The following is a 26,119-nucleotide window of genomic DNA, read 5'->3' as shown; positions in this document are numbered from 1 at the left end:
AGAATTGTTTCTTTCAGTCATTTGTTAACCACCCCATCATTAAAAATCTACACACCTATTTGCCTGCCTCCTGCCTCCCAACAAGCATAGGGAGGATAAGAAGCAACTTTACATTTAATGAAGACTTTGGATATCTGCTCTGGGTACAGTTTAGCTTTGACCATGGACCTGTGACTGTAAATATGTAAAAATATCTACAACTCTGAACTTCATGTCCTCATGAAGTTGCATTTTTCAGAGTCCCCAGAGCTACACAGCAGTTCAGCAAGGAAAACAAACCTGGAAGGACAAAGAACCAGAAAGCAAAGGAAGAAAATAAGCAGTGAAGAGACATACATGCTGCATGACACTCCTCTGGTAGAAAAGATCTTAGACAAATACATGCACATGAAAGAAAATCGTGTCTTCCAGTAGTGTCATCCTCTTTTCATTCTTATTTTCCCCAGTACTTAACATAATCTTTGTGCATTTAAAAAATTACATGTAAAGTTCAGAAAGGGGGCTGCAAAGTGACTCCTCTGGACCTGGATCCATACTGCCCCAGGGCTTCCCCCTCTTCTTGCCATCGTGTTTGTTCCCATAAAACAAGAAATTGTACAGGATATGAGCATAGTCCAGATAATTATCTAAGTCTTCCTGCTGCTCCCTGATTCATTCACCTGGGTTTGGACTATTTGTGCCAACGCAAAGTGAAGAACAAAATCCACATCCTGAAGAGTGGGAGAGTAGCAATCCTGTGAGTCAATGTTGCCTGTTAGGTTACATTCTGGACTTTAGGATCAGGTGTTTCAGTTTCAAGCCTGGTCTTGAAACTGTGTTCTGTTACATTTGATCACTTTAACCTCCTCAGTAGCTGAGCTCTTCCCTTGAAATCCTCAGTGTCTTTTGTTCTTGCTTCTCATTTGAAATCTGACAGGCTTGATATAAATTGCAGGTACCTCCAACTCTTTCCCAGCCCAGTTGGTAAATTTGTATTGATCTAGCTCTAATTTATCTACTAGGTAACAAACATACTGTGGCAGGAGACATCTTCATCCTGTCACCTGGTGTTTTCAGAACAACATTTCCATTGGAAAGCTTGCTCCAGATTACATGCTGGAAAATGGAGTGGACTCAGTGGAGTTAAAAGGAGAGGTAACCTTTTACAGGGTCCATAACCCAGATTTGCTCTGAAAGAAGTTTGGAGAAGTCTGGAGGAGACTGACCCAGGCAGCCTGTCCCAACCCCAAACACTGACTGGAATGATGTCTCTTTGAGAGCTTTATTCCTTACTTGGAGGAGAAGGGGTATGAGCCACTTAAAAACACCCACTGTGTGTTTTTACACATGCTTCCTTTTCAGTTCAGACAGGGGGAAGCAGATCTCCTTCTACTTTCCTCTCTTCAGTAATTAATCCAGGAGAAATGATTATGTCATGCAGCACTTGCAAATTGAGCACACAGTGATGGGCAGTCTCTATTGCTTATTTTGAATTCATTATACCCTTTCTTTTCAAGTCAGTCATATTATGCATGATTTTGCACCCAGTCTGCCTCGATACATTTTGAATTGTGCTTTTCAGGATCTTACATTCAGTCTCTCAGAATCTTCATGTGCACAAATCATTCTTTCATTCTATCTGCAGATAGCTGGACTGATGATAACATATCATCTGTTTTGGGAAGTTTCTAGAGGTCACCAGTGTCAAGAACCAACAATTTGCATTATCTCCTTTATTATGTTTATTATGTTTTTCAAAATAATATTATTTAACTACCACTTGGCAACTAGAAGCATTATTGAAATTTATGCTTGTTGCAAACATTGTATGCTCTTCCCCAATTTTGAAATTGTTATATGAATAAGAAGACTAAAAATATTTCTTATTTTTAAAATCTGGGGAAGATGGAAATAGATTCTTTATTTTTTGCTTTTTCATTCAAGGAACACATTTACAAGAAAAAGGTAACATTTTAAGTAGAAGATTGATTCATGTAGAAAAGTTAATAATATTAATGTTGATTAATTTTGTATCTTTTTAATATACAAAAGTTTTAGAGTATCATATTCACAGCTCCCAGCAGTTAAATATCCTAAGTAAATAGTTGAGATTAGACAGGTCTTGAAGTGGCACATTCCAGCCTTGGACTGGAAGTATGATTTCTGTATGTTCTGCTACTGCTTATCATATCCTCATCTGATCTTCATAAAAAGGCCAGCTGAAGTATTGCTGAGCCTATGGAAACATGAACAAGTGTTTTCCAGTGTTATCCCAGCAATGTTTTAGTTGATAGGATAGGACTTCTACTCCCATGAATTCCAGTCTTGATGGAAGTGACTGGTGTTCTCCGTCATACTCTAACGAGTATTTGAAACATTAAGTATAAACAGTGCATTTGAATTATGGGGAAAAAAATTTCCTTTACTCAAAGGACCATTCTCCATGTAACTGCTGCTACATTAGTTGGATATAGTGAGACTGCAAGCTGCCTATGAGCTTTCGCATATGGGTCCAGAAACTTCCATTCTATAAGAAAGTAAGTTCTTTCTTGCAAATCTGTATGAATTGCACTACACTAATGGCAGAAGCCACAATTCCCCTTTTAATTAAAATAATGTTATAATAAAAAAACACTTTCTCACTTATTCTGCAGTTTTAAAATAAACTAGTGCAATGGTTTTAGCCTGATGTAGGTAATGTTCATGGAGAAAAGCTTCATCCACTTATTACTTGGGCAGTTTCTATCTTGGGAAAAGAGACGTGAAAGATTTGACCCCTGACTGCCTTCCAGCAGTTTGCTGTGCACCGTAGTATGTAAACACAAGAGTTGTTGCCTCTTTTTCACGTTCTTTCACTAACTGTTCAGAGAAGGGAATGTTCTCACACTGGAGTCAAAGCTAGGCACACGTATGCATGCTGCCCTGTGCACCTAGTCTTTCCCATGTATTTTGAATGAAGCATGAATGTTCACAATACACAAAATTCACAAGCATCTGTGAAAAAATAATATCAGTACTGTTGTTCACAGCCAGTCGAAACGAGCTCTTCGGACCACGATGAGCAGTCCATTGCATAGCCATAATGTTCAGAGGATGGAAAAGAAATTGTACTACTCATGTTCATGTTGCCTGAGCTTAAACTCAGAGGCAGTTTATACCAGGCAGGACAGAGAACTTGCTGTCGTCTCAGAGAAACATATCCTTGAAAATCGTATGAACACTTTGGTGACACACAACTGTGAATTAGGAGCAGAGAACAAATTTTAACCTTGCAAGTTTGCGTACGTCTGTTATTCCTGGCCCTGGAAGTAGCTTGATTTGGGTTTTTTTTAATATAGTTTTGTATTTGCAGAGGGGTGGTTTCTACAGAGTTCCCTGGTGCTAGTTACATCAGCATTTTATAGGCTGCTCATGTAAACTCTTGAGCTTTCATGGCTCTCTCGGTATTAGCTTTTTAATATAACACAGTTCATATTGGCTTTTATTGTTGTTTAATTTAGGTTGGGTGAGGTTTTTTTTGTGGCTCTTCAACTGCAAGGAATGTGGCCTACGCTTGTTTGAAACATTTCTTGTCTGTGTGAACCTGCTATTGACGTCCTTTTCAATTCTTGCATATTGTTACACTCTCTAAGACCTAAATTTGCCTATATTTCTCATGCAGATAATTACATAGCAAACCCAGATCTCCTATTACAGGTGGGAATCCAGAACTTTTAGATAGTAACTGGAAATCTCTCCTACCTTTGTACCATATTTTGGATGTTCCACAGATCCAGACATCCATAGCTGAATTGTCTAAATAAATCATTCTTAGCAAGTAGTGCACCGTATTCAAAGGACATGTGCAAATAATTCCCAGCCAAATGTTAGTTATTGGCTTTTGAGTTCACATGCTTTTTGAAGTGATCCCAATATCACTTCTCTCTTCTGGGCATCTGAAATGGTTTAAAGCAACATGTGCTTTTTCACCCTCCTGTAAACAAAATGCAGTTTCTAACTAGGGTGAAGGAAAACGTAAATGTGTATTTTAGTTTGGTTATTCATGTTTAGAACAGCATCTTTACTCAACAGATAGAGAATTTTCTATCTAGAAAGATCTTTCTTAATAGTTATCTAGATAAATTTGTATGGGCAACTCAGATAGTTCAAGAAAAGCCTTTGTATAAGACGCTGAGAGGAGCAAAGCTTATGTTTTCATAGGTCTTATGAGGAAAGGATGTACTTTCTTGTGCATTAATGTGCTTCATCAGAATTCCTGGGAAGCTGTCCAGCTATACATAGTAAATATTTCACATACCAGTAAAGTGATTCCTCAGCAATTCAAGCAATCAGCACAAATGAGACTTAATTTATGGTGAATATCTGCACCTGTTAAACAGTGAAATAGGCTCCTGACATAAATGATCCTTTCATGCTGTTATTTAGCTAAATTTTTCAAAAGGCCCTATCTTTACCAATTATAATCTTAAAAAGATCATAAGTTTTAAAACATATCCAGGCCTGAATTTTGAACTTTCATATTGAAGAGGCAATATGTGTGGTTTTGAGCTAAAATAAATATATTATAGGGCTCAGATCAACACCATCAAGGGAAGGCATAAAATGTGCCTATTACTGAATTAGGTATTTGTTTTGTATATCTAATGATAAAATCAATACGTGGTTCCATCAGAGCAGAGATCCATCAGCCTCTGTCTTGCTAGCATCCAATCAAGAGATTGAATTTGCAAGCTTTGATGGGAAGAAATGTTTCTCCATCTTTTGACAATCCATATTACCCTAATTTGGACAGCTTTTACACAGAGCTGCACCAGTTTACTCAAGCATTGCTTTCAATATCATTTCATTAAATCAATGCAAAAGGTTGTGTTGACCTTTTAAATATATATTTAAATCTGATCAGTGGAGCTTAAATCGATAAGGAACTGATTTTAAGCCAGCTTTTAAGGCAAATAAGTGTGTCCACACGGGGTTCCTCAGCTGTTCAACAAATTGATGTGAAATCCAATTTAAATTAAGCTGCTGCAAACAAACCACTGTTGTGTTGCGCACGAGTCCCAAATGTGCCCTCCAAGTTCTATGAGAACTTTCTTCTTAACTTGAACAGAGAACCTGAGGGAGATGCAGTTAATGGAGTGGAATCTGCTCATCTCTGTCAGGAAGGGAGAGGTGATTATAAACCCGTGGCAAGAAGCTTACAAACAAATATCCAAGGTTCAGCTGAAAGCTGTGTTTATAAACCTGTACACTGCCAAAAGATGGATGTTTCTTACTTTTCTGCCTTGACAGCTATAATTGCAGTGACCAAGATGGGTGGCACTCACCAGACTCCAGCAGGAGGAGGCCTCTATATCCCACAGGCTAAGAAGATCAGAAGTGAGTCTGTAGGAAACCCCCTCTATATTGTGTTTGCTAGGGATTGGGACACCTGAGATTTCCAACCTTCAGCTTGCCTTCCCAACAGGTCTGGTGTTTTTTACAGAGTAGATTATCCCTCTCTCCTGATGCCTCACCAAAGACTTTTGCATGACTGCAGAGGAGCCCCTTTATCTTCACAACCTGTAAGTCTACAGGGGAATTATAGAGAATTCTGGTCTCGCATCAAAGAAATGGGAGATGGAAAATGAACCATAATCCATATTAATTCATAATGCAAATAAGATGGAATGAAATGGTGTGCTGGGTTGACCCTGGCTGGATGTCAGGTGCCCACCAAAGCTGTTCTATCACTCTCCCTCCTCAACTGGATAGAGGAGAGAAAATAGAACAAAAAGTTCATGATGCAAGATAAGGACAGAAGAGATCGGGGGAGACTCCTCACACTGTTCCTCTGCTACAGTGTAGAGTCCCTCTCACATGAGATGGTTCACCACAGCCTTCTCCAACATGAGTCCTTCCCGTGGACTGCAGTTCTTCATGAGCTGCTCCAGTGTGGGTCCCTTCAGGACCTACAGTCCTTCAGGAACAGACTGCTGCAGCATGGGTCCCTTCCATGGGTGCAGTCCTTCAGGAACAGACTGCTCCAGCATGGGTCCTTTCCATGGGGTCACAAGTCCTGCCAGCAAACCTGCTCCAGTGTGGGTCCTTTCCATGGGGTCACAAGGCCTGCCAGCAAACCTGCTCCAGCGTGGGCTCCTCTTTCCATGAGGCCACAGGTCCTGCCAGGAGCCTGCTCCAGCAGGGGCTTCCCACGGGGTCACAGCCTCCTGTAGGCATCCCCCTGCTCCACGATGGACCTCCGTGGACTGCAGGGGCACAGCCTGCCTCACCGTGGCCTTCACCGTGGGCTGCAGGGGAATCTTTGCTCTGGTGCCTGGAGCACCTCATCCCCTCCTTTTGCACTGACCTTGGTGTCTGCAGAACTGGTTCTCTCAGCTGCAATTGCTCTGCACAGTAACTTTTCCCTCTTCTTAAATATGTTATCCCAGAGGTGCTAACACCATTGCACAGCCTTAGCCAGCACGGGTCCATCTTGGAGCTGGCTGACATTGGCTTTAGTGGACACAGGGGAAGCTTCTGGCAGCTTCTCACAGAAGCCCCCCCTGTAGTGCCCCCCCTACCAAAGCCTTGCCACACAAGCCCAATACAAATGGGTATTTTTAGAAGGGAATGATTACCTGATAATTTCTACACACCAACAAAATGACAACCTGGGTTTTAATGATTGAGTTTAAAAATACAGTGAAATACAAACATACAATCATAGAATCATGCAATAAAACACACTGTGAGAGAAAGCAGGAATGAAATGAGTAAACAGAAGGGAATAGGAGGGTAAACTGAGGGAAATCTAGTTTAGCATAAGCAACTAAATTATTAATCAGGTAACGCGCAAGTTGCACTTATGCAAGCTTCTAGGGGCTATTGGTCCTTCAGACTTTCCACCCCACTCTTGCCCTGATAAATTGTCATCTGCCATATTTTCCCTTGTACTAGAACTGCAGAAAGAAAATTAAGTTTTCTTTATACTCTCCAAAGTGTTTTCATTAATTCAGTTTTGCTGTATGAAAGAAGAGTTTTAAGGGCTCTTCCTTGGCTTCAAGCCCCTTTCTAACCAAGGGCTGCTGTTTGACAGGTGTTTGCAGAAGCTATCTTTGCCAGTCCAACCCCCAGCAAGAGAAATGTATCTAAATGCAAATGTAGGTACTTTGTCAGTCTTTGTGAGAATAAAGGAAGTTAAGAGAATGCAGCTTTGTTTTTTTTCCTCCAAAGAATCAAAAGGGGCTGGTAGCTGCTGATGGTTTGGCTCTCTATGGCATTGGCAGACCTCTGGCCTCTTCCTTTTAACAGCTTTCCTGGTTCCTCAAGGTTACTTATAATACTCCTATTCAGACCTGTGCAACTGGTTGTCCTGAATGATTGCAGACTCACAAAAGAAGGTTTTTCAACACAAGGATCATCCACGATAAACTCATGAGTATTTCTATATGTTGAGGTAAGGGAGTTAACTCCTTGGTAGTTCTATATCAGGTGAGTGTTTACTACAACTGTCTGTGTATCTATCTTGCTAAAACCTCCCTGAAGCTGTTGCATCTTGTTCTGTTCCTTTTTTAAAAAGTCTTGCTGATACTGCAGGTAGGTGGGAGAGTATTCCTAGTGCTGGATATGCCTCCTTCCTCTTCCTCGTAGCACAGATAGGAATCAGTGAACCCTTAAACTGGGTTGAGAAATACAATTTATGAATGTGGTGAAAGAAGAAAAACAAACAAACAAAAAAGCACACAGTGACTGGAGGGGAGAAGGGACTACATCCTTTGCAGTGCTACACAACCAAAAAGCAAAAATTACCAAAGCACTAGGCCCTGCACCTTACATTTCTATTTTCTGCATTTCCTGAAAGAGTCAGGATTGGGAAGATCCATGAAAGCTGATCAGTGAAAGCTCGCTGCTTCACATGGCCCTTCTCTCCATTGGAGTTCTGCAGATCCAGTTGTGCTGAGCTTTGAAATGAAAGGAGAGGACATTTGACACAGCCAGATACGCTCAAGGTATATGAAACTGCAAAGAAGTATGACAGTTTGTTAATTTATTTTATTGTTCGGTATAGACTGGCAGGCAGACCATTTCTTGTGGGAGCTGCTGACTGAGATGCCATAATGAACTTTCCAGTGGAGTCCAATGTAAGGCTAAACTCAGTATATTGTCTTTACCCAGGCATTCACGACAGAGAGCAGTTAAATGTCAGAAATATTTGAAATCCTGCCTTCTGAGAACTATCCGAGTTAGGTGCCACAGTTTTTGTTCTGGCTTATGATGGTGTGGGAGGCAGGGGGCTGCTGGGCCCCTCACTCTTGGTTTCTTTTGTAATACCCATATAGTTTTCACACTGGTAATTGCCATTTCTGTGGGCCACCTAATTTGTTTTTCCAATTCCTTTGTGTCTTTCTGAGAAGTGGTGTAAAATTAGTTATTTTTTTGCCCTGAAATCACATCTGAGCTGCACTTTCAAATTCTGCCTCCCTCCTTCTCCCCCTTCCCCCCCCCCAAAAAAAAAAATTAAAAAAAGCTTGGAGTTAGATTTTTACAGTTTTCAATTGCCAAATGGTACCTTTCCTATTAGTATGAGGGGCTTCAAGAAAATGCTTTTACCAATAGCAGCATCTATGTCAAAGGATGGCAAAGGCTAATGAATGGCGTCTTGTTGAGCAGGGCCTGCAGTTAGGAGCTTGCTTCAGTTAGAAGTGATCTTCACAGGGATTTGGGGGTACTATATATTTTGGAAAAAGGACAGCGAATTAATGGGGGAAGACAAATGCAAAGCTGTAGCTCAGTGGTTTTATCTCCTTTCAAACAGCATCAAAACCTTTGACTCAGTGGAGTTGGTTTCCAGACCTCCCTTTCTTGATAATGTTGCGATTTTTTTGCCTTCTGATTTTACTGCTTATTCCCTCTCTGTGACTCTTTCCCCACATTGAGGACTGTCAGGGAGAAGTGGTGGATAAGAATAACTATAAACATATTTAGTGTCTCCCACACAGCAGTTTGGAACTGCCTCTCCTTGTGTTTCTGAAGGTTCATAGATTTCCCAGCTCAGTAGGAGTTCATTGATTTATATGCAGGCAAGCTTGTGTTACTACTCTGGTTACTCTCATGGTTTTTCCTGGCTACTGTTAATTAGCCTGGCAGATCTTCCAATGTTGCTTACATGCAGTACTGGATGAATACAACTACTTGTATTGAGCTATCACAACATCCTCCTTTTTTTTTTTTTTCATCATCCTTTTAAGGATAAAAGGCACTTTGAAGATTCTTGTCTAAGCAGTGAAGGAGGTCCAGACTGTGACCTGGTACTCAAATGATGTCTGTAGTGTGGTTAGTGGTGCTGTATCTTGCACTTGGACTATCCCCATAGACTCTTGTCATGTCATACAGCTCTCCTGGGATGTTTGGGTTAAAAACTATCGCTCCCCTGCTACCGCTTTCCTGTTAGCCTCTGTCAGACTTGCCCTCTTTCTGAATTACAATCTCAGTCTCTGTTCCTGACATCTCTTCAGGATCCCAGCTCAGGTTAAAGCAGGACTCTTTCCTGCGTATGTATTTTTGTCACGGTTGCTGTAGGCAGTTTCACTCTCCCACCTCTTTTTCAGCCTCGTGAATAGAAGAGGCGGCCGGGCTGCAGGTATGGTGACTCCTGGGCCTGAGTCATGTCTCCTCAGGCTATGGACAGCATGAAGTCCTGGCTCCCCAGGGGACCTCCAGAGCAGGCTGCAAAGCCTGGCCGCAGAACATGTCCTCTCCTCCGAGCAGGAGCTGGGATACTGGTTTCTCTCGGGAGGTGGCAGCACAGGCAGACGCGATTCGCATCTGCAGTTTGGCGGCCAGAGCTGCAAAGGGGTGGCAGGGAGGCGGTGGGGTTGGTGTGGAATTCCTTCCTTCCTAAGGTGGAGCTCCGTACTTGGAGGCAAGGATTAGGATGGGGAGCATGAGGGTGTTGATGCATAGGAGGGATCGCTTCAAACCCTTTCTTGAAGCGGAGTGGAATCAGTCCAACATCCTCACTGTAACACACTGGGGTCCATCTCTCCTGATCACATTCCTTTGTATCAGCTGCAGCTGATTGTCAGGTATGGTGAAGGCCTGAGATTTCGCTGTGGGGACAGTGTCATTTGGTGGCCATGGAGCAAGACCCCTAGCTACCTTCTCCCATGTGTGGGGAAAGGCTGTCTGCAGGAGATTGGGCACAGCCATTACATAGCATGGTTTTTGCAAGCACCTACTTACCTGCAGGCTGCCACAATGCCTGTACGTTATTTTATCTGCAAGTTATCAAGCAGCTTTAGGTAAAATGCCATGAGAAAGGAAGAGCAATGATTAGTCACCATCCCATTAAACGCTACAACCTGCTCCTCTCTCAGAATCTCATCTGTTCTTTTTAGCTAGATTTCTGGAGCCTGGAAGCTCTGGTTCTTGCCTGAGGTTTTAGTAATGGATCACAAAGCCAGGGATACTATAGGGGGTACAGTGTGACCATCATCTGGAAAACATGCACAGATGCAGGGGGGTTGGATTTCTGCAGAAACCAGGCACAATCTGGTCCAGAAATCCATGGAATATATTGTTTAATATACCCCTCTGTCTCTATTCTTTGAATTCAGCTTCCCTATGCCAGCCAAGAACACTGAATCAGCTGGGGATGCTGCAGAGCCTTGGTAGGAGGATGTTTGCTTACTTCATGAACTTTGGGAAGTTTTGTGGCAACATGGGAGAGACAGTAGATTCAGTTTTGCCCCAAAAGTAATTTGTGAACGCTGTCTGTGGGTTTGGGCATCCAAAAGCAAAGAATGCTAGAAATCCCAATTCAGTCAATTCAAACGGTTTTAGTAGCATCAGCAACTAGAGGGTGGCCGGCCAGCCCTACAGTCCTTCAAAAAGTAGAACAATGTACTTGAGTTTTACTCCTTGCTTTATATCCACTGAAGGGGAACTAGTCTCATATACCAGGTAATTCCTGCTTGACGTTGCTTAGGGCACCATTGAAACCACACCTTAAGCAGGCAACACTGAGATGGTGAAGCACAGAAAGGCAACAGAAAAACCTGAGGTTTGCAAGCACTTAGAAAGGGGCCACCTCCCATTTTTTCTCCCCACTCTTTGCTCCTGGCAGTCTTGGAAGGCCCATCCCTACTCTTGTGACTATACAGAAAAGGAAATTTTCTCTAAAGTGTATGAAAGTGTTGATGTATTCTCTCCTCTCTTTCAGAACAGTTTCATTCCTGAGAGTGACCCTCATGTCCCAGAGAGATCCTGTGGCATTGGTGTGCGCACTGAGGACAAGTGGTGGTAACAGAGGATGCTCATCTTGTCTGAGGGGCTCGTAAGCCAAATGCAAAAGGCTCAGGCAGTGAAGACTGGAAAGCAAAGCAGCCTGTCCTGTGTGCATTTTCCTTCTGATCTGGATAGTTCTGGGATAGATGGATCCACACTGCTGCTGCGTGGATCCCTCTGTTTTGGTGACTTGGAGGAACGGGTTTTGCCAGTACCACTGCTGCAAGGCCTTCTACCTGGTCCCCATGTAGGTGTAGTCATGGAGAGCCAGGGCTGCCAGCAGCTGCCCCTCCACTAGCAGTTCCACAGCACCCCAGTCAGACACACAGGTTCAAAGGGTGAATGCATGGGGGTGGAGAGGGAGGCAGTCATATGGGGATAAATCCCATGTAAGAAAGTATTGGCTGCAGAAAAAAGAAAACAAAAGACAACAGAACGAATATAAAAGAGAAGGGCAACAACCAAAATGAGACACTAGGTTTGGAAGGTAATTGCACTAGTCACCAGGTTGTTGGTACCTTGCCTGTTGGAATGGTTTGTGACAACTGGGAGGAGTTTGTCTCATTTTAATTGTGACTAACGATATTCAGAGCAGTTGTCATGTGTCACCTCGGCTGTCTGTCTCCCTTCCTTTTCAGCTTGGCAGTCTCCTCTTTTTTTCCCTGCATGTCCCAGTGATTTGAAAAATGATCCATTCTTCAAAGCATCCCTGGCAATTTGGACCACAGTGTTGTATTTCTTTTGAGGCTGATGCTTTTCAAATCCACAGCCTTTCTTTCTGCAGCAGTCACTGACACTCCTCTGTAACATACAGCAGGGGGAAAGCAGGTCTGAGGGGCTGCACTTTTCCTAGGAGGAGGTGGGAGGAGGCACTGAAATTGACAGGAAACAGATTATTTTGTGTGCAGTAAAGTGGGTAACTTAGACCTTTTTATGATGTGCAGGTCTGGGGAATACCATCACTGATTTTACTCAGTGAAGCACGCTGGAGTTCTCTTAATGTCCTTCCCATTTTCAGCATTATGTATCTGCACACACAAATCAGTAAATATTAACTAAATAAGCACGCAGATACAGATTCTGTTCTGCACCATGTCTGTTATCTTTCTTTTCTGAAAGCACCTCCACCTTTTTAGCAAGATCTGCATTGCTATACTCCTTTTGCTGCCAGATACAGGAAGATCAATCCAGACCACATGATTGCTGGCTGCATGGCTTTTTACCCATTGGCAACCATCTCCTTGTGGTGACATCAGCTGAGGTGGGAAGACTATAATTTTATATCACAGTAGTCATTTAAAGTAAAAATGAATGTTAACATTTCTCTGGTATGCATCTGCCCTGCTCTACATGTTTGTTTACCATCCTGGATTCCTGCTGACTAGTGTCCTACTGGGGTCATTACCATACAGACTTAGGGGTAAACACCCACATCCCATTTTCAAGATACTCCTTTGCAATGGCCTTCACACTACAGTCCTGAATAAGGAGCAACAGGACAAAACCTTGAATCTTTGCAGCTTCATTTCATTGACAGCAGTAAGATATGCACCACAACTGGGCAGCATGTGGGTAAAGGGGCAGTTAGGTGAAATGGGAGATTTCCACATTGATAACTACAAGGTGTATAGATGAGAGATGGCATTTTTCTTCTTCAAACTTACTTTTACTCTGCATATGTAACGTCCAGGCTCACCCTGACACTGCACACATTTAGTTACATGCTTCACTCAAGGCACAAGTATTAAAGGTCTTTCAAATATGAACCCCATTGAAAATTATCCCAACACATCCAATGGCAGCATCACCTTGTGCTTACCACAGGCCCCTCCTTGAGGTTAAAGACATCCCATCCCAGCAAGCACTGGATCTCTGGTAAAGGCTGTGTGCATACAGCAAGGCGGATATGGTGGAGTTAGACCAGAACAGTGCTGTTTGGCCCAAATGCCTGTGACAGGTACAGTACAGCTACTGCTTGTCTGTTTATATGCAGGAGAATGCCCTTTCTCTGCTTTTCTCTACTACCTCCTCCTTCCCATATGCATGCAGCAATGTGGTGTACAAACTGATTTAAAGGCTTGACTCTCTAGAGAGAGCATGTCTATCAGGATGTGCAAAGCTAGTGACATTTCAAGGTATGCTAGAGACATGTCTACCAGGATGTGCAAAGCTGGTGACATTTCAAGGTATGCTAGGGAGATATCTTCCACCCAGCTTCCGTATCTTGGGGAATACTAGTACTGACCACCTCAAGGAAGTACTCTGAGCTGTGCTGATGGAGAGAGGAAGCTCCCAGTACTAACTTCCATGCCTGTTGTATCTATCTCTGCAACAGAATAGGCAGGGCTCAGGCAGCTTCAGCAGCTGCAAGTAAATCCCATGTTAGTTATAACTATTGTTAGCCTAATTTGCGTGCCAAAAGAGTAGTCTGGACACTGTGAATTCTATCTAGCAACCTGACGTTTCGTTTAAAAGTAATAAATGGACTGATAGTAAATAGAATGGCTACAGCAGTTAACACCAATGACTCTTCCTCGGTCTGCACTTGCTGGACACAAGTTTAAATGTACGAGAACAAACTAAACGCTTACTCAAGGCTGAAGCCCTTCATATGAGGGCGCAGGGACAATTCCCAGGTGATTTTAGTGAGGAATGAGACCCCGAGAGGGCAAAGCATGGCCTCGGGTTGTACTCAGAGGCGATCCCTCAGGCAGGGAGCCGCGCAGGAGTCACTAACAGCTGCAGGAGGCCTCGGTTCCACACCATCGCCTGCCCCTCCCCCCGTGTGTCGGTGTCGGTGTCTGTGTACCCGTCCCAGGCCATCGCTACGCCCCCCACCCAGCATGGCGCAGGATGAGGTAACTGTGAGCGACCCCGCCCTGACCGGCGCCTTTAAGCGCGACCGTCACGTGACATGTCACACCTGTCGGAGGGGGGCGTGCCGCGGGGTGGCCCTGCCCACCCCCTTCCGCTCTCCTCCCCCGCCCCTCCGCGCATGCGCGCAAGGCAGGACGGTCGGTTCACGCACCAAAAATGGCGGCCGCGATGGATGTGGACACCCCTAGCGGCACCAACAGCGGGGCGGGCAAGAAGCGCTTCGAAGTGAAGAAAGTGAGGACCGCCGGCAGGCTCCTCGAGGGAGGGAGCGGGGGGCCGGGGCCGGCCTGGTGAGGGCGAGCGGGGCGGGGGAGAGCACTCCTGCCTCCTTCCCTCACGGAGCCGGGCTCTTGGTTCCGCACCGGCGCGGCGGGAGGGGAGAGGAGGGGTGGTGCCTGCGGGAAGCCTTGGCATGAGCGCGGGCCAATAGTCGAGGCGGGCAGCCGCACGTGGAGCGGAGCCTGGCCAATCAGCGGGCGCGGCTGGCGGGAGGTCTGAAAGGGCTGCCTCTGTCAGAGGGTTTGGAGGGCTGGGTGCTGGAGCTGTGCCGGGCCTCGGGCAGCTCGGGCCTCGGAGCAGTGGTGCGGTGCTGCCGCCTCCTCCTCAGCCCCGGCCCCTCTGCACCGTGTGCTGCGTGGAGACGTCTTGCACAAATTCATGCGGCTCTTTTTTATTTCCTTATTCTTTAAATCGAGCCGTAACATCGTGTGTGGAGTCAGCAAACGGTCTGCTGTCACCCTGGGTTTGTCTGCTCCCCCAGACAGACATGATACTGCTTTTCTGCCTACTGCCACCAGTTCGTCAGGTGGATGGTGATAATATCCCCAGCCTGTTGCAGGAGGGAGCAGAGGAGGTGGAGAGGCTGTGTGAGCTTGTGCTGAGGTAGAATTTGACGGAAAATGACTCCTGGGCTGGCTATCAGGAAACATTTCCAGTGCTCTGTGCTTTGTTTGAAATGCAGCTGTCGTCACTGGTATGGAAACCTCTGTACAGAGCCGCAGCTCTATGCTGAAGGAGGTGTCTGGGTGGTGTGATTGTTTGTCCTTAGGAAATAGGGGCAGATATAATAGCACATGAGAGGAGCAGGAAGCGGCACTTTTTATGTGTCAGTGGCATTTATCCTCCCCAGCAAGGTACCAGCGTGCAGTTTGTTGTGTGTCTGGCTCTGGTTGTAGGAGTAGATTATGATGGGACATGAAGTCTCCTGAGAGTGTGGGAGAGATAAGGGTGCTGGGAAGTTTCACCCTAGCTGCCTCGGGATGTGGATAAACTCCTTGAGACCCAGGAGGTTGGCTAGACCTGAAGTTGGAAGGCAGGGGGAAAAATCAGATCATTACTGACCCATTGCCTAAATGATGTAGTAATATTCTGATGGCTTTTTATATCGGCACTAATGAAATATTGAAGTACTGATCCAAATTGTTACTGCTTATCAATATTTGGCAGTCTGTGTTTCTCCTTCAGAGTCGCAAACTGAGGGGAAGCAATGAGAATGTAAAAACAGAAACAGAATGTAGTAGAGAAGATTTACTGTAGTAGAGTCAATGCAATCATATACTGAAACAAAAAATGGAAGGAAACAAAATATCTAGACTACTTACATAGTAAATGAAGATTATCCTGGCTACCAATATGATTTGCTTTGAATGCTGAAGGCAGCCCCACCTTTTTCATACATTTACAAAAGACCTGATTACTGGGGGTTTTGTGCAGAGGAATGAAAAGGCACTATGCTTTTCTGCATAGCTTATCTTAAAGTCCTCATTCTGAATCAGTTTTCTAAAATTGCCATGGAAATTTGTAGCATGGAACAGAAGAGATTGTTCAGGAGTCAGTGAAAGTGTAGCATTAGTGATGATTTTAGTTCTTGACCCCAGCTGCTCTGAGGGAGGTGATTACTAGAAGAACTGCTGCAAGTAATGGAAATTCCTTTTAAAATAGCGCCTGGACTGGCTTTTCTCTAAGGCACTCTCCATCAGAATTGGAGATGTGGCTTGAGCTGCAACCTTGCCTCTGGATCTTGAGTAGAAATGCAGATGTTTGCATTTGTTTATCAAAAAAGGGGACTATGAGAGTTACCTTGTTTCTGAAGTTGGAAGGAGACAGTGAGTCTGGGAGGTATGTGAGAGGAATGTACTACTGCTTCCTAGTAACCTGAACCCACGATAAAGAATTACTCTGGACTTCTAAGGTATCTTTTTTAAATATCCCAGCTATTCCATTAAAAAAAATACATGTGATTTCAAGAAACAACAAGGATTTCTGTGTGCTGTAAATTCAGTCAAAACTATGTTTTTCTTTTTTTCCCCCCTTCTCTCTAGTGGAATGCAGTAGCTCTGTGGGCATGGGACATTGTGGTTGATAACTGTGCCATTTGCAGAAACCATATTATGGATCTATGTAAGTAAATGGTGGGGAAGACATTGGCAGTTTTGACTTGTATGTGATGCACAGCTGAAAATTTCCTCTGTTGAGGGTATAATTCAGCACATGCAGCTTTCAGTTAGGAAATAAGTCTTCACAGTGCAAATACTAAGCTCTATTTTATGTAATGCTGAAGTCCTGTAATCTGTTTTTGTGACCCCTGTCAACTATACTGCTTTTCTTGTAAAGAGTAGAATCACTTTGTACCACAGCTATAGATGAGGTGATGTTGCCAAGTGTATTTGGGATGCAACAAAGGAAAAGGAGTAAAGAGCCAGAAGGAACTGAAGTTATCTGGGGTATTGTTCACAAAGAGAGGTATTAGATTTGGAGTAGAATCATGTTGATATAGGTATCCACTTTTTGATGACACTCATCAGGATGAAATCTTTTAATACTCTGTGTCTGGCCAGGAAAGGCTTTGGACCAGTGACTTCATCTGACGACTCATTCTACAAAAACTACTTTGCATAAATAAGTTAGTTCATATTATATTGTGGGGAATCCTGTAGCCACCTAGAGAATTGTTCATTTACAAAGGAGAGTCTAAATAATGCCTAAATAATAACTAAAACAATAGTATTGCTAGTATTGGTTTGATTTTGTTTTCTGTAAAATTTTGATGGTTCAACTAACATGGGCTTGCTATGTAGGAAAAAAAAGAGATAATGGAATTAAGTATACAAATTTCTGTCATGAAATAGGTGTGCATGTATAAAGTCACTGGTTTCAGTCCCTTAAAGGATTGATAATGAGTACAAAACCATTTTGTTTTTTTCTCAAAAATGACAAGGTATTGCTGGTACCATAACTGTCCATCTTGTTTCAGTCATAGAATCACAGAATAGTTAGGGTTGGAAAGGACCTCAAGATCATCCAGTTCCAACCCCCCTGCCATAGGCAGGGACACCTCACACTAAACCATCCCACCCAAGGCTTCATCCAGCCTGGCCTTGAACACTGCCAGGGATGGAGCACTCACAACCTCCCTGGGCAACCCATTCCAGTGCCTCACCACCCTAACAGGAAAGAATTTCCTCCTTATATCCAATCTAAACTTCCCCTGTTTAAGCTTTAACCCGTTACCCCTTGTCCTGTCACTACAGTCCCTGACGACGAGTCCCTCCCCAGCATCCTACCTTTCAGTATACCCCAGGTAGAAATTTGCCTTATTAGCCTTTATTACTAGAATGTGAGGATGTGGAACCCTCCTAAACTGGAGCATTTATAGCTACAGTGCTTCGGAATGGCCTGTCATGATGCCATTGTGATAGTTTTGTTGCACTTTGTTTTTACGCAGTCACCCTTGGAACTACCAGTCATAGTGATTTACTGTCAGTGAGCCTATCTGAAAATAAATTGTTTCAGAAAAATGAGACCTGAAGTTTATAGTAACAGCTAGTGAGAGATGGGCCTGGTTTTACATCATATGCAAATAATAATTACAAAACTACTTTCATAAGTTTTTGTTCTTTGTTTGGATTTTTGTTGTTTGGTTTGTTTTTTTTTTTTAATAGAAAACACAGTATGACACGCAAGGCTGAAAATGGGTTAAGCAGCTTCTTTTCTCTGCTTTGGAACAGATATGTCTGTATTTTGAGCCAACTAATGCCTTTCTATGCCTCAGTTTATTGCTAGTTATTAGAAAGGGAATGACAACACTAAAGAGAAACAAGTGAAAATAGGGGCTATGAAATATGCTGATGTTCTTTGATGTAAAGGTTTTCTTTCTAGGTACCTCTAACCTGTACCATCTTGAAAAGTAGTTTCAAAAGGAGGTGGACACTTGGCTACTACGTAGTGTCTCAGATTTATGATATATTAGAGAGGAAAGCATGTCACTGACAGGCAAATGGTATTTTAAGCATTTGTTAGAATATAGGTTACATCCACAGAATTTCCAAATGTATAGAATGAATATATAAAATCCTGTAATTCAAGATAATTATTCATGACAAGTGGGATGTATTGTAGGATAGTGGATGCTGGTACGTTTCATTTTATGAATCTGCCTCAAAATTAATAGTGCCTCCCATGTCAGAATAAATACAGTCTCAAATATTTGTTATTCTTTATAAACAGCAGATAGGGTATGGAGATGAAGGAGAGGTGTGGAGGAACTGGAAGGAGAGTGGATCGATGTTATTTTCCAGTAGTGAATTTCTTGTGTCAGTTCTTGGGGGGTGGAAAAAGAAAAAACAGATACTACCAAAATGAGGGTGGGGTTGAGAGTGTATAGGTAGGCTAGGCAAAACAGTGAAGGAAGGGGATGTAGGTAGATTTCCTCTCCCCTCTCTTTTTTTGTTGCTCAAGCATAACACGCTATTAGTTTGGGTATGAGCAATGTTAGAAAAAGCCTGGACTGCAAATGGCAGACCACAATTGACAGTATACAGAGTAGAAGGGGTATCTAAATTGGTGTTCCGAGATCAGTGTTGGCTCTAGATTTACTTACTTCCTTGTTACAGACCATTAATGTTGTTAAACAACACTTTAATTAGGTTTTCAAACGTAAGATGTGAAGTAATGGGAAATTGAGGAAAAATTAATAGAATGTGCAGGGAAGAACAACACAAGATTCAATCTGATAAAATGCAGAATACTAATGTGTCTCTCCTAGTGATGAAGAGAGACTTTGAAAGTGAAATCATTAAAAGAATGATAAGTAACATCAGCCATGTTAATGGAAGGTTGTTAACATTGCAGTCAGGCATCAATGTTAAGGTGTCATGCAGTTCGCCTCATGCATGTACATTATGATTTGGTAATAAGAATGGACTTGGATTTATGAGAAGAATAAAAGAACAGAACTAAGTATATATAGTTTCCTAAGTCACAAGTAGGAGTGGAAGATGATAGCAGTGTACATGTATTTTGGGAGTGTGATACCAACAGGAAATACTGAGTGTCATACAAGGGGTTTATAAGTAGAAGGAATCATATGATGATATGATGGGGGAACTTAGGGTAAGGATTTAGTAAAATCTGCAGATAATTCTTAAGAAATTGGAGAGAATTGCAAGGGGAAGATTCCGAAGTTCCTCAGAAGTTTGAAAAACTGAATTGAAGAACTCATTTTGCATTTTGAGGTAATAGACTAGACTATTTGAGTTCTAAGGGACCTACAGTCCAACTGCCTTACCAATGCAGGGCTGACCAAAAGCATGTTGTTAAGGGCATTTTCCAAATGTCTTAAACACTGAGAAGCTTAGGGTATTCACCACCTCTAGGAAGCTCATTTCAGTGTTTGACTACCCTCTTGGTAGAGAAATGCTTCCTAATGTCCAGTCTAAACCTCCCCTGATGCAGCTTTGAACCATTCCCATACATCCTATTATTGGTTATCAGGGAGAAGAGCTCAGCACCTCCCTCTTCACTTCTTCTCAAGAAGCTGTAGAGAGCAATGAGGTTGCCCCTCAGCCTCCTATGCTCAAAACTAGACAAATGCAAAGTCCTCAGCCACTCGTCACAGTAGAAATGTACTTGAAGTTTATTTGCCTGGTTATTGGTATTTTCTGTCTCTGTTTTCTGAGCGAGTACATGATGTGTCATATTAACCAAGCTATGTGTGTTTATTTCTCCCAAATAAGTTGATCCCTTCATGACATAGTTTTAGAAGGCTACACGTAAAGAGAAAGGGAAACCTATACATTGCTTATCTTTGCTCAAGTGGAAGCCACTTTGAAGAGCTTTTACCATCTAATTTAGCAGTGCGGTGGGCTCTTGTAGCTGCAAATAAAAGACGGGTACTTCTGTTACTTGACATTATGGCTACTTAAATCTTGGGTTACTTTTCTTGTTAGATATACAGAAGATTTCCGCAACAGAAAATGTATAGGAAGAGGGATGGTTCTTAATAGATGCCAAGGTTCAGAAGTTGCCATTATATAACAAGCATTTCTGTAACTCCCTGAGTTGAAATGCTTCTGTTGCATCTTTCACAATTATTTACAGGTATTTCAGGTTTTAGCTGTATCTTTCTGCCTGCACCTACAAATACTCTGTCAAAAGCAAGGCAACAGAAGAGTTCTTCAGTATTCCTCCAGTACCTGTTACTGTCTTGCCACTTCTTTTGGGTCAGCAGACACTAAATGGCTTCTCTTTCTTTCAAAAGTCAGAATTAGCAGCTTTCATTCTCTGACAGCAATTGATCATTTGTTACATGTCTTTGTTAAGATAATGTCCTTTTCTGAAATGAGGCAAGTAGGAAACACAGAAGTGCTTCAGCTTTTGGGAGGCCCTTTTTTGGCAGCCACATTTAGTGATGCCAGCAGTAGTCTCCAGCCTGTTTGATGGGGGAGTTAAATCTGGGTGTCTTGTTGGAAGAGCCTTACATCACCACCAGAGAACTCCTTGGCTATGTTTGCAAAAGTTCATCTGTCCTCTTAAGCTTTTGGGACTGTATTTACTTCTCGGCAAATGTTTGAGTAATGCTGAAATGAATTTCAATTTCTGCTTTTCTTCCTTATCTAAACCACCTTTCTTCCCTCTCACTCCTGGTCACAAAGTCCATTAAAGCCTAAAAAAAATCAAATAATTGTATTGTGTTCCAAAGCATCCAGCTCACGGGTGAGGTCCACTTAGAGAGGGAGGGAGTTAAATTTTCTTCCTTCAAATGAGTTTCCTGTCCTTTTCCCACTATTCATCTTTTCTCTGTTCTCTGTTACTGTACAGACTCATGCCAAATACTTAATATCATATGTCCCATGATACTCAGCAGAATCATAAGTCTGTACTGCAGTAACAGTATTTCAGCAGTCTTGGGTGTCAAATTTTAAACAGATGTCCAAAGCAATTGAAGCTCTTCAAGGTTCTTGAGCATTTCCGATTTTCATAACCAGATTTAGTTTTATTGCTGTATGTACTGAGGGCTTAAGGAATCAAGACCTCAGATGTTTCAGGTGCGCTAGATTTTATTCTCCTGTAGGCCAGCCAGCTTTGGACTTCCACCTATGTGTATCTTAATGTAAAACATATAATAAATACAGGTTCATTTGAATCTTGCAGAACAGTCATTGCTGCTGAGTTTCTGTAAACCTCAGTCTTGTTTTGAGTAGTTCCTCCTTGCCAAGGTTAACTGATCTCTCTCACGTATCGTGGCAAAACAGGCCCTTCTCTGATTCTGTTCATCTCCACACCTGAAAGAGAGTGAAAAATGAAGAAAGGACAGAGCAAGTAAAGATCACATTTTTCAGCCAAATCTGTGGGGTTTGAAAGTTTTTGAATCTTTAATTGGTGAATCAAATGCCTTTTTCTCTGAGCATATTTGGGCACACGAACAGTAAAGAGACAATTGGAGCTCATTCAGCCATTTTCTTTGCCAAGATCTGCAAAACAAGCCCATGTATTGAGTTCTGAGCTGGGGTTTTTTAAAATTACTACACTATTAGCATGCTATTAGCATGGGTCTTTTTAAAATAATTTGGCCTTGGCATTTAAGGAAAGCATCCTTTAACACTTATTAAAACTATTTATTAAGGAAGTTATTAAAGCTTCCTTTAATACTTTAGGAAGTAAAATGTTGGTTTTGTAGGATTGTGCTGGTGACTGTGGAGGGAGGAGTTGGTAATCCCTGTTTTCTCCTGAAGTTCTTTCTTGAGCTGGAGCAGAAGTGAATTGTTCAGGCCCTAGAATGGAGAACCAGGCTACTGGATTTATTTTCCCAGTGCTGTTTTTCCTTCTTTCCTCACTTTCTCTTGTCCTTTTCATCCATGTCACCTTATACAAAACCCCTAAAACACAACCTAAACCCATAAATAGTCTTCATACTTTTGGGGATCCTCCTGGGTGCTCAATTCCAAGGCATAAAAATTTCAAAACATGATTTTGTAAACTGTTTCCTACTGCGTGTTTTTGGTGTGTACTTGCCTGTTACAAGACTATAGAAAAAAAGACAGGCAAGCGCCAGGGTTGCATGAGCAAATTAATTTGTAAATATAACTGATATTACATAATGTCTGACAAAACAGTAAGTTTATGTAAAGAGAAGGAATGTACCAGTTGGTGTTCCATGTCCATCTTCTACTCCAGCATATAAGTGTTTAATCTTTGTTTTCACAGGCATAGAATGTCAAGCAAACCAAGCCTCAGCTACCTCTGAAGAGTGCACAGTTGCATGGGGTGTCTGCAATGTAAGGAAGACTGTTCTATTGCGGAGCTCATGTGTGGTGATGCTATCCCCTTTTTTCACAACTTGGGACAAAATGAGTTCTATAAAATGTTTCAGATAATCCACCAGGAGAAAAAAGAACCTTAAACACCATATGTTTTAGTAGAGTGTAGAAAGGAGAGAGAAGGTGGGGGGGAGGTGAGAGTTGGAGAGGTGTAATATAGAAGACACAGAAGAAAAGGGAGGAAAATAGGCCTTTTCTTTTTTCTTTTCTTTTTTTTTTATTTTTAAAATAATAATGGATCTTTGAGCATGATTTTCCTGATCAAGGTTCTGCCTAGGAACTATGCCTTCTTTTTTCCTGGCAATAGGATTATTTTGATCTCAGCGTGCTTCATTTGTCCTTGTGCAGGCTGATTTGAGGAGTCAGTATGGGGTAACAAGGTGATTGGAGAAAGATCAAATCGGTTCTAGTGTATAATCTCCAGCTCTTCAATTTTTTGCTGTATACATTCCTTCATACATGGTCCCACTACCATGTGACCTCAGACTTACATATCTCTTAGCTAGCCTGGGCCTGAGTTGGAAGGTAAAATTTTCCATAATGAAATAACTACCTGTCCCTCAGTCCCATCCTCACTTTGCTGCGGGATCAAGTCACAGTGTGATAATGCCTTGAACAGGATTATAAATGTTGCAGTTCTGTTTGTAGAGGACAAGAGCAATTTTTTAAACCATGTCAGGATATTCTAGTGTCAAAATTACGTCTTTGTTTGCAAGAGTTACCACAAGTGGAACCTTGTTTTTACCTAGCTGTATGGGGTATGGAAAAGGGTGACCTTATTTTGTTAAGCACAAACACATTCTGTTTTCCTTTCTAATTCTGCAAGTTCCTTTTTAATTCAGGCTTTGGTTTGTCCAGATGACTGGCAGAAAGCTTAAGCGTGTATACATGCGTATCATTCCTGCTACTCACTGTGAAATCCTCTTTCTTGACTTTGATTATGCTTCTTCTCAGCATCTGATCTGCCAGTTTTAGCAGGTCTGTGTCCTTTCCTTCCTCAGAAGTTAGTCTGTTAGCACTGCATGCACTGTGGAACAGGGTCCCTGCTGCCATTTCACTAATATTCCCTTCCTCTCTGAAAATCTGGATCAATTCCTTGGTGTTTACCAGTGAGCTCACTGATTAGTCCTCCTCACCTTTGTCTGCAAACACTTGCTACTCTCTTCTTACCCTAATGTTTTCAGTGGTAGTTTTCACATTGAGATACATTTGTGCATTCTGAAGTGATGTGAACTTTCTCTTCCAGCATGCTTTCCACTTCCACTGCATCTCTCGCTGGCTCAAAACTCGCCAAGTATGTCCGCTGGACAACAGGGAATGGGAGTTCCAAAAGTAGGTATCCTGCAGAGATTTTAAGATGAAATATCCAATTATCCTTCTGTTAATAGAAATTATCAATGTCAGATATTAATGTCTCTTATCTGTGGGTCTGAGGGCATAGTTACTGTTGGGAAAGGGTTTTTTTTCTCCACCTTTGCTGTATAAGGACCTTTCCTTAGTCATCTGGTGCTAAATGAGTTCTGAAGGAAGCCCAAACACTGCGAGTTAAGTGGCAGTTGGTAGGAAGTAGTGATTTCTATTGACATTTTCTCTAAAGAATAGAGAGCAGGAAAGAAATGGAATTCACTCAAAGTGGGCCTCAGGTGAGTATTATGCTACCACATGAGTAACTTGGGTTTAGAAAATGACCTGAATTTAGTTGCTTGTGTTCCGAAGCATTTCTGCTGAGGTGCCAGACGTCTTATTGGGTCCCTCTGTATCTTGGTGATTTGTTTTATAACTCTATTAGGCTTAGAGATTCCTACAGCTGATTTAATAGCGTCTGGAAATCAAATGTCCATGTAGCCATTGCTACAGCCTTGGACCATTTATTCGTAATTTCTGTATTCTTTGTTTTGTTTTGTGTTTTTCAAAGGTCTGATGTTAGAATAACAATGGATGAGTTTCTGAGGGATAATTGTATTTTGAGAGGTAGTTGTGCATTAAGAGAAGTTAAGATGTTTGCCTAACTGAGCAAAGTAGTGAAAACTGAGCCCATGTTGCTTGGCCAGTGACTTAATACTGCACGAGCAGCATGATGAGGAATGGAGGCATGAATGAATGTTGTCTTCAGGTGCTCAGTAATACATCTGGGGCTATGACAAGCTCTAGCCTTGTTTTCATGCAGGATATATTTGAAAAGAGGTTCAGGGCAAATGATGATGATACCGAGGGTCTTGTGCATGTAATATTGTGGATTGCTCAGGCTTTCTTCTTAGTGTGTGAATAGACTTTTGGGGGAAGTGTATGGAGAATATGGAGAACTTCGGTTTCCATAGCATAGCATTTCACCTTCATCTGGGTTACACGTTAATTACATCAAGGCAGAATGAGAATAAATCTGCACTAATGTGAAACACAATTTCTTAAAAAGCATTAACATATTGTCTGTTTGCAGGTACGGGCACTAGAGAGATGGTCACCACGCTGCTGCGTGTGTCATCAGCCTCAGTTGTTCTTGTCACTATGGGTTTGTTTTAGCAACTTGAAAAATCACTAATGTACACCAATCTTCTTCAATCTTGTTGTATTGAATAAAATCCTGCTGGAGCTTCCTGTCAAGTTGTTTTGTCTTGTGTTAAGAGTGGGCAGTCAGTGAACGAGAGAGGAGAGTTATCTGCAGACCAGGGATTTAAGTGAGGCAGCTCTTAAGCGAGGCAGATCTTAAGATGAGTAGCCCTTCCTGTTGCTATGCCCAATTTTTGACTGGCTGTTTTGGTCTTACTTCCACAAGGCTGAGCCACACCTCTGGCTCACTGCAGTCAGCATTAATCTCCACTGTGTAATGCGATGAGTGCAGGACTTGGCCTGGCTAAGTGTGATTTATGCAAATAGCATTTCATGTGGACACGCTTTCTTGCAGCTCAGTTGAAATGATGAGCTGTACAATTAGGAGTTGTCATTATTAGAAACTACTCTCCCTTCTGCTCTTGGCTTTCACCAAAGCAGCTCCCTTGGAAAGCAAAATTTCACTAATTGCTCCCAGTTTCATCTGTTTAGCTTGGGGGACATTAACTGCATGTTAGTTTTTATCAGTGCTTGTAAAGCACTTTCATGTGTCAGGTGAAAGTAAACTCAGGAAACTCACATGCTAGATTGGCTGGAAGGCAAAAAGTAAGCATTTGAACAAACTTGATTCTTGGTTGGCTTCCTACTGGTATTTTCCCAGTTAGTTCAGGCCAAGATGTAGTTCTCACTGGCTGACCATTGTTACTCTGAAAGCTACGTAATGTTTTGTTTGGTGTCTCCTCTGCCACATGGTCTGGTATCCTCCTCCCTGCAACAAATTTTGGCCACTATGTTAACATGCCAGGAACCCAAATGAGGCCCAAGAAATTCTTCTGGCTACAAGAGGCAGCGTC

General features: G+C 42.4%; 1 protein-coding gene and 1 long non-coding RNA gene across 2 annotated transcripts; both read left to right on the top strand.

Moving 5' to 3' along the window:
• The first annotated feature begins 1,224 nt into the window (after positions 1–1,224).
• Positions 1,225–12,314, top strand: LOC136013525 (uncharacterized). Its single transcript, XR_010612274.1, has 3 exons — positions 1,225–5,355; positions 5,444–5,540; positions 7,270–12,314. It is a non-coding gene; the product is annotated as an uncharacterized LOC136013525 (long non-coding RNA).
• Positions 12,315–14,223: 1,909 nt separating this feature from the next.
• Positions 14,224–25,319, top strand: RBX1 (ring-box 1). Its single transcript, XM_065677496.1, has 5 exons — positions 14,224–14,355; positions 16,443–16,521; positions 22,606–22,676; positions 23,965–24,050; positions 25,156–25,319. The coding sequence occupies exons 1-5, from the start codon at positions 14,278–14,280 to the stop codon at positions 25,166–25,168; spliced, it is 327 nt and encodes a 108-aa protein (XP_065533568.1). The 5' UTR covers positions 14,224–14,277; the 3' UTR covers positions 25,169–25,319.
• The last annotated feature ends 800 nt before the right edge of the window (positions 25,320–26,119 follow it).

The sequence above is a fragment of the Lathamus discolor genome, chromosome 1 (assembly GCF_037157495.1).
Source record: "Lathamus discolor isolate bLatDis1 chromosome 1, bLatDis1.hap1, whole genome shotgun sequence".
NCBI classification, from domain to species: Eukaryota; Metazoa; Chordata; class Aves; order Psittaciformes; family Psittacidae; genus Lathamus; species Lathamus discolor.
This window is presented reverse-complemented; position numbering and strand designations above follow the sequence as displayed.

Coding starts and splice junctions, on each gene's coding strand:
- RBX1 (XM_065677496.1), top strand. CDS start 14,278: ATGGCGGCCGCGATGGATGTGGACACCCCTAGCGGCACCAACAGCGGG. Junction 16,522..22,605: donor AAACCATATTATGGATCTAT/GTAAGTAAATGG, acceptor TTGTTTTCACAG/GCATAGAATGTCAAGCAAAC. Junction 22,677..23,964: donor TTGCATGGGGTGTCTGCAAT/GTAAGGAAGACT, acceptor TTTCTCTTCCAG/CATGCTTTCCACTTCCACTG.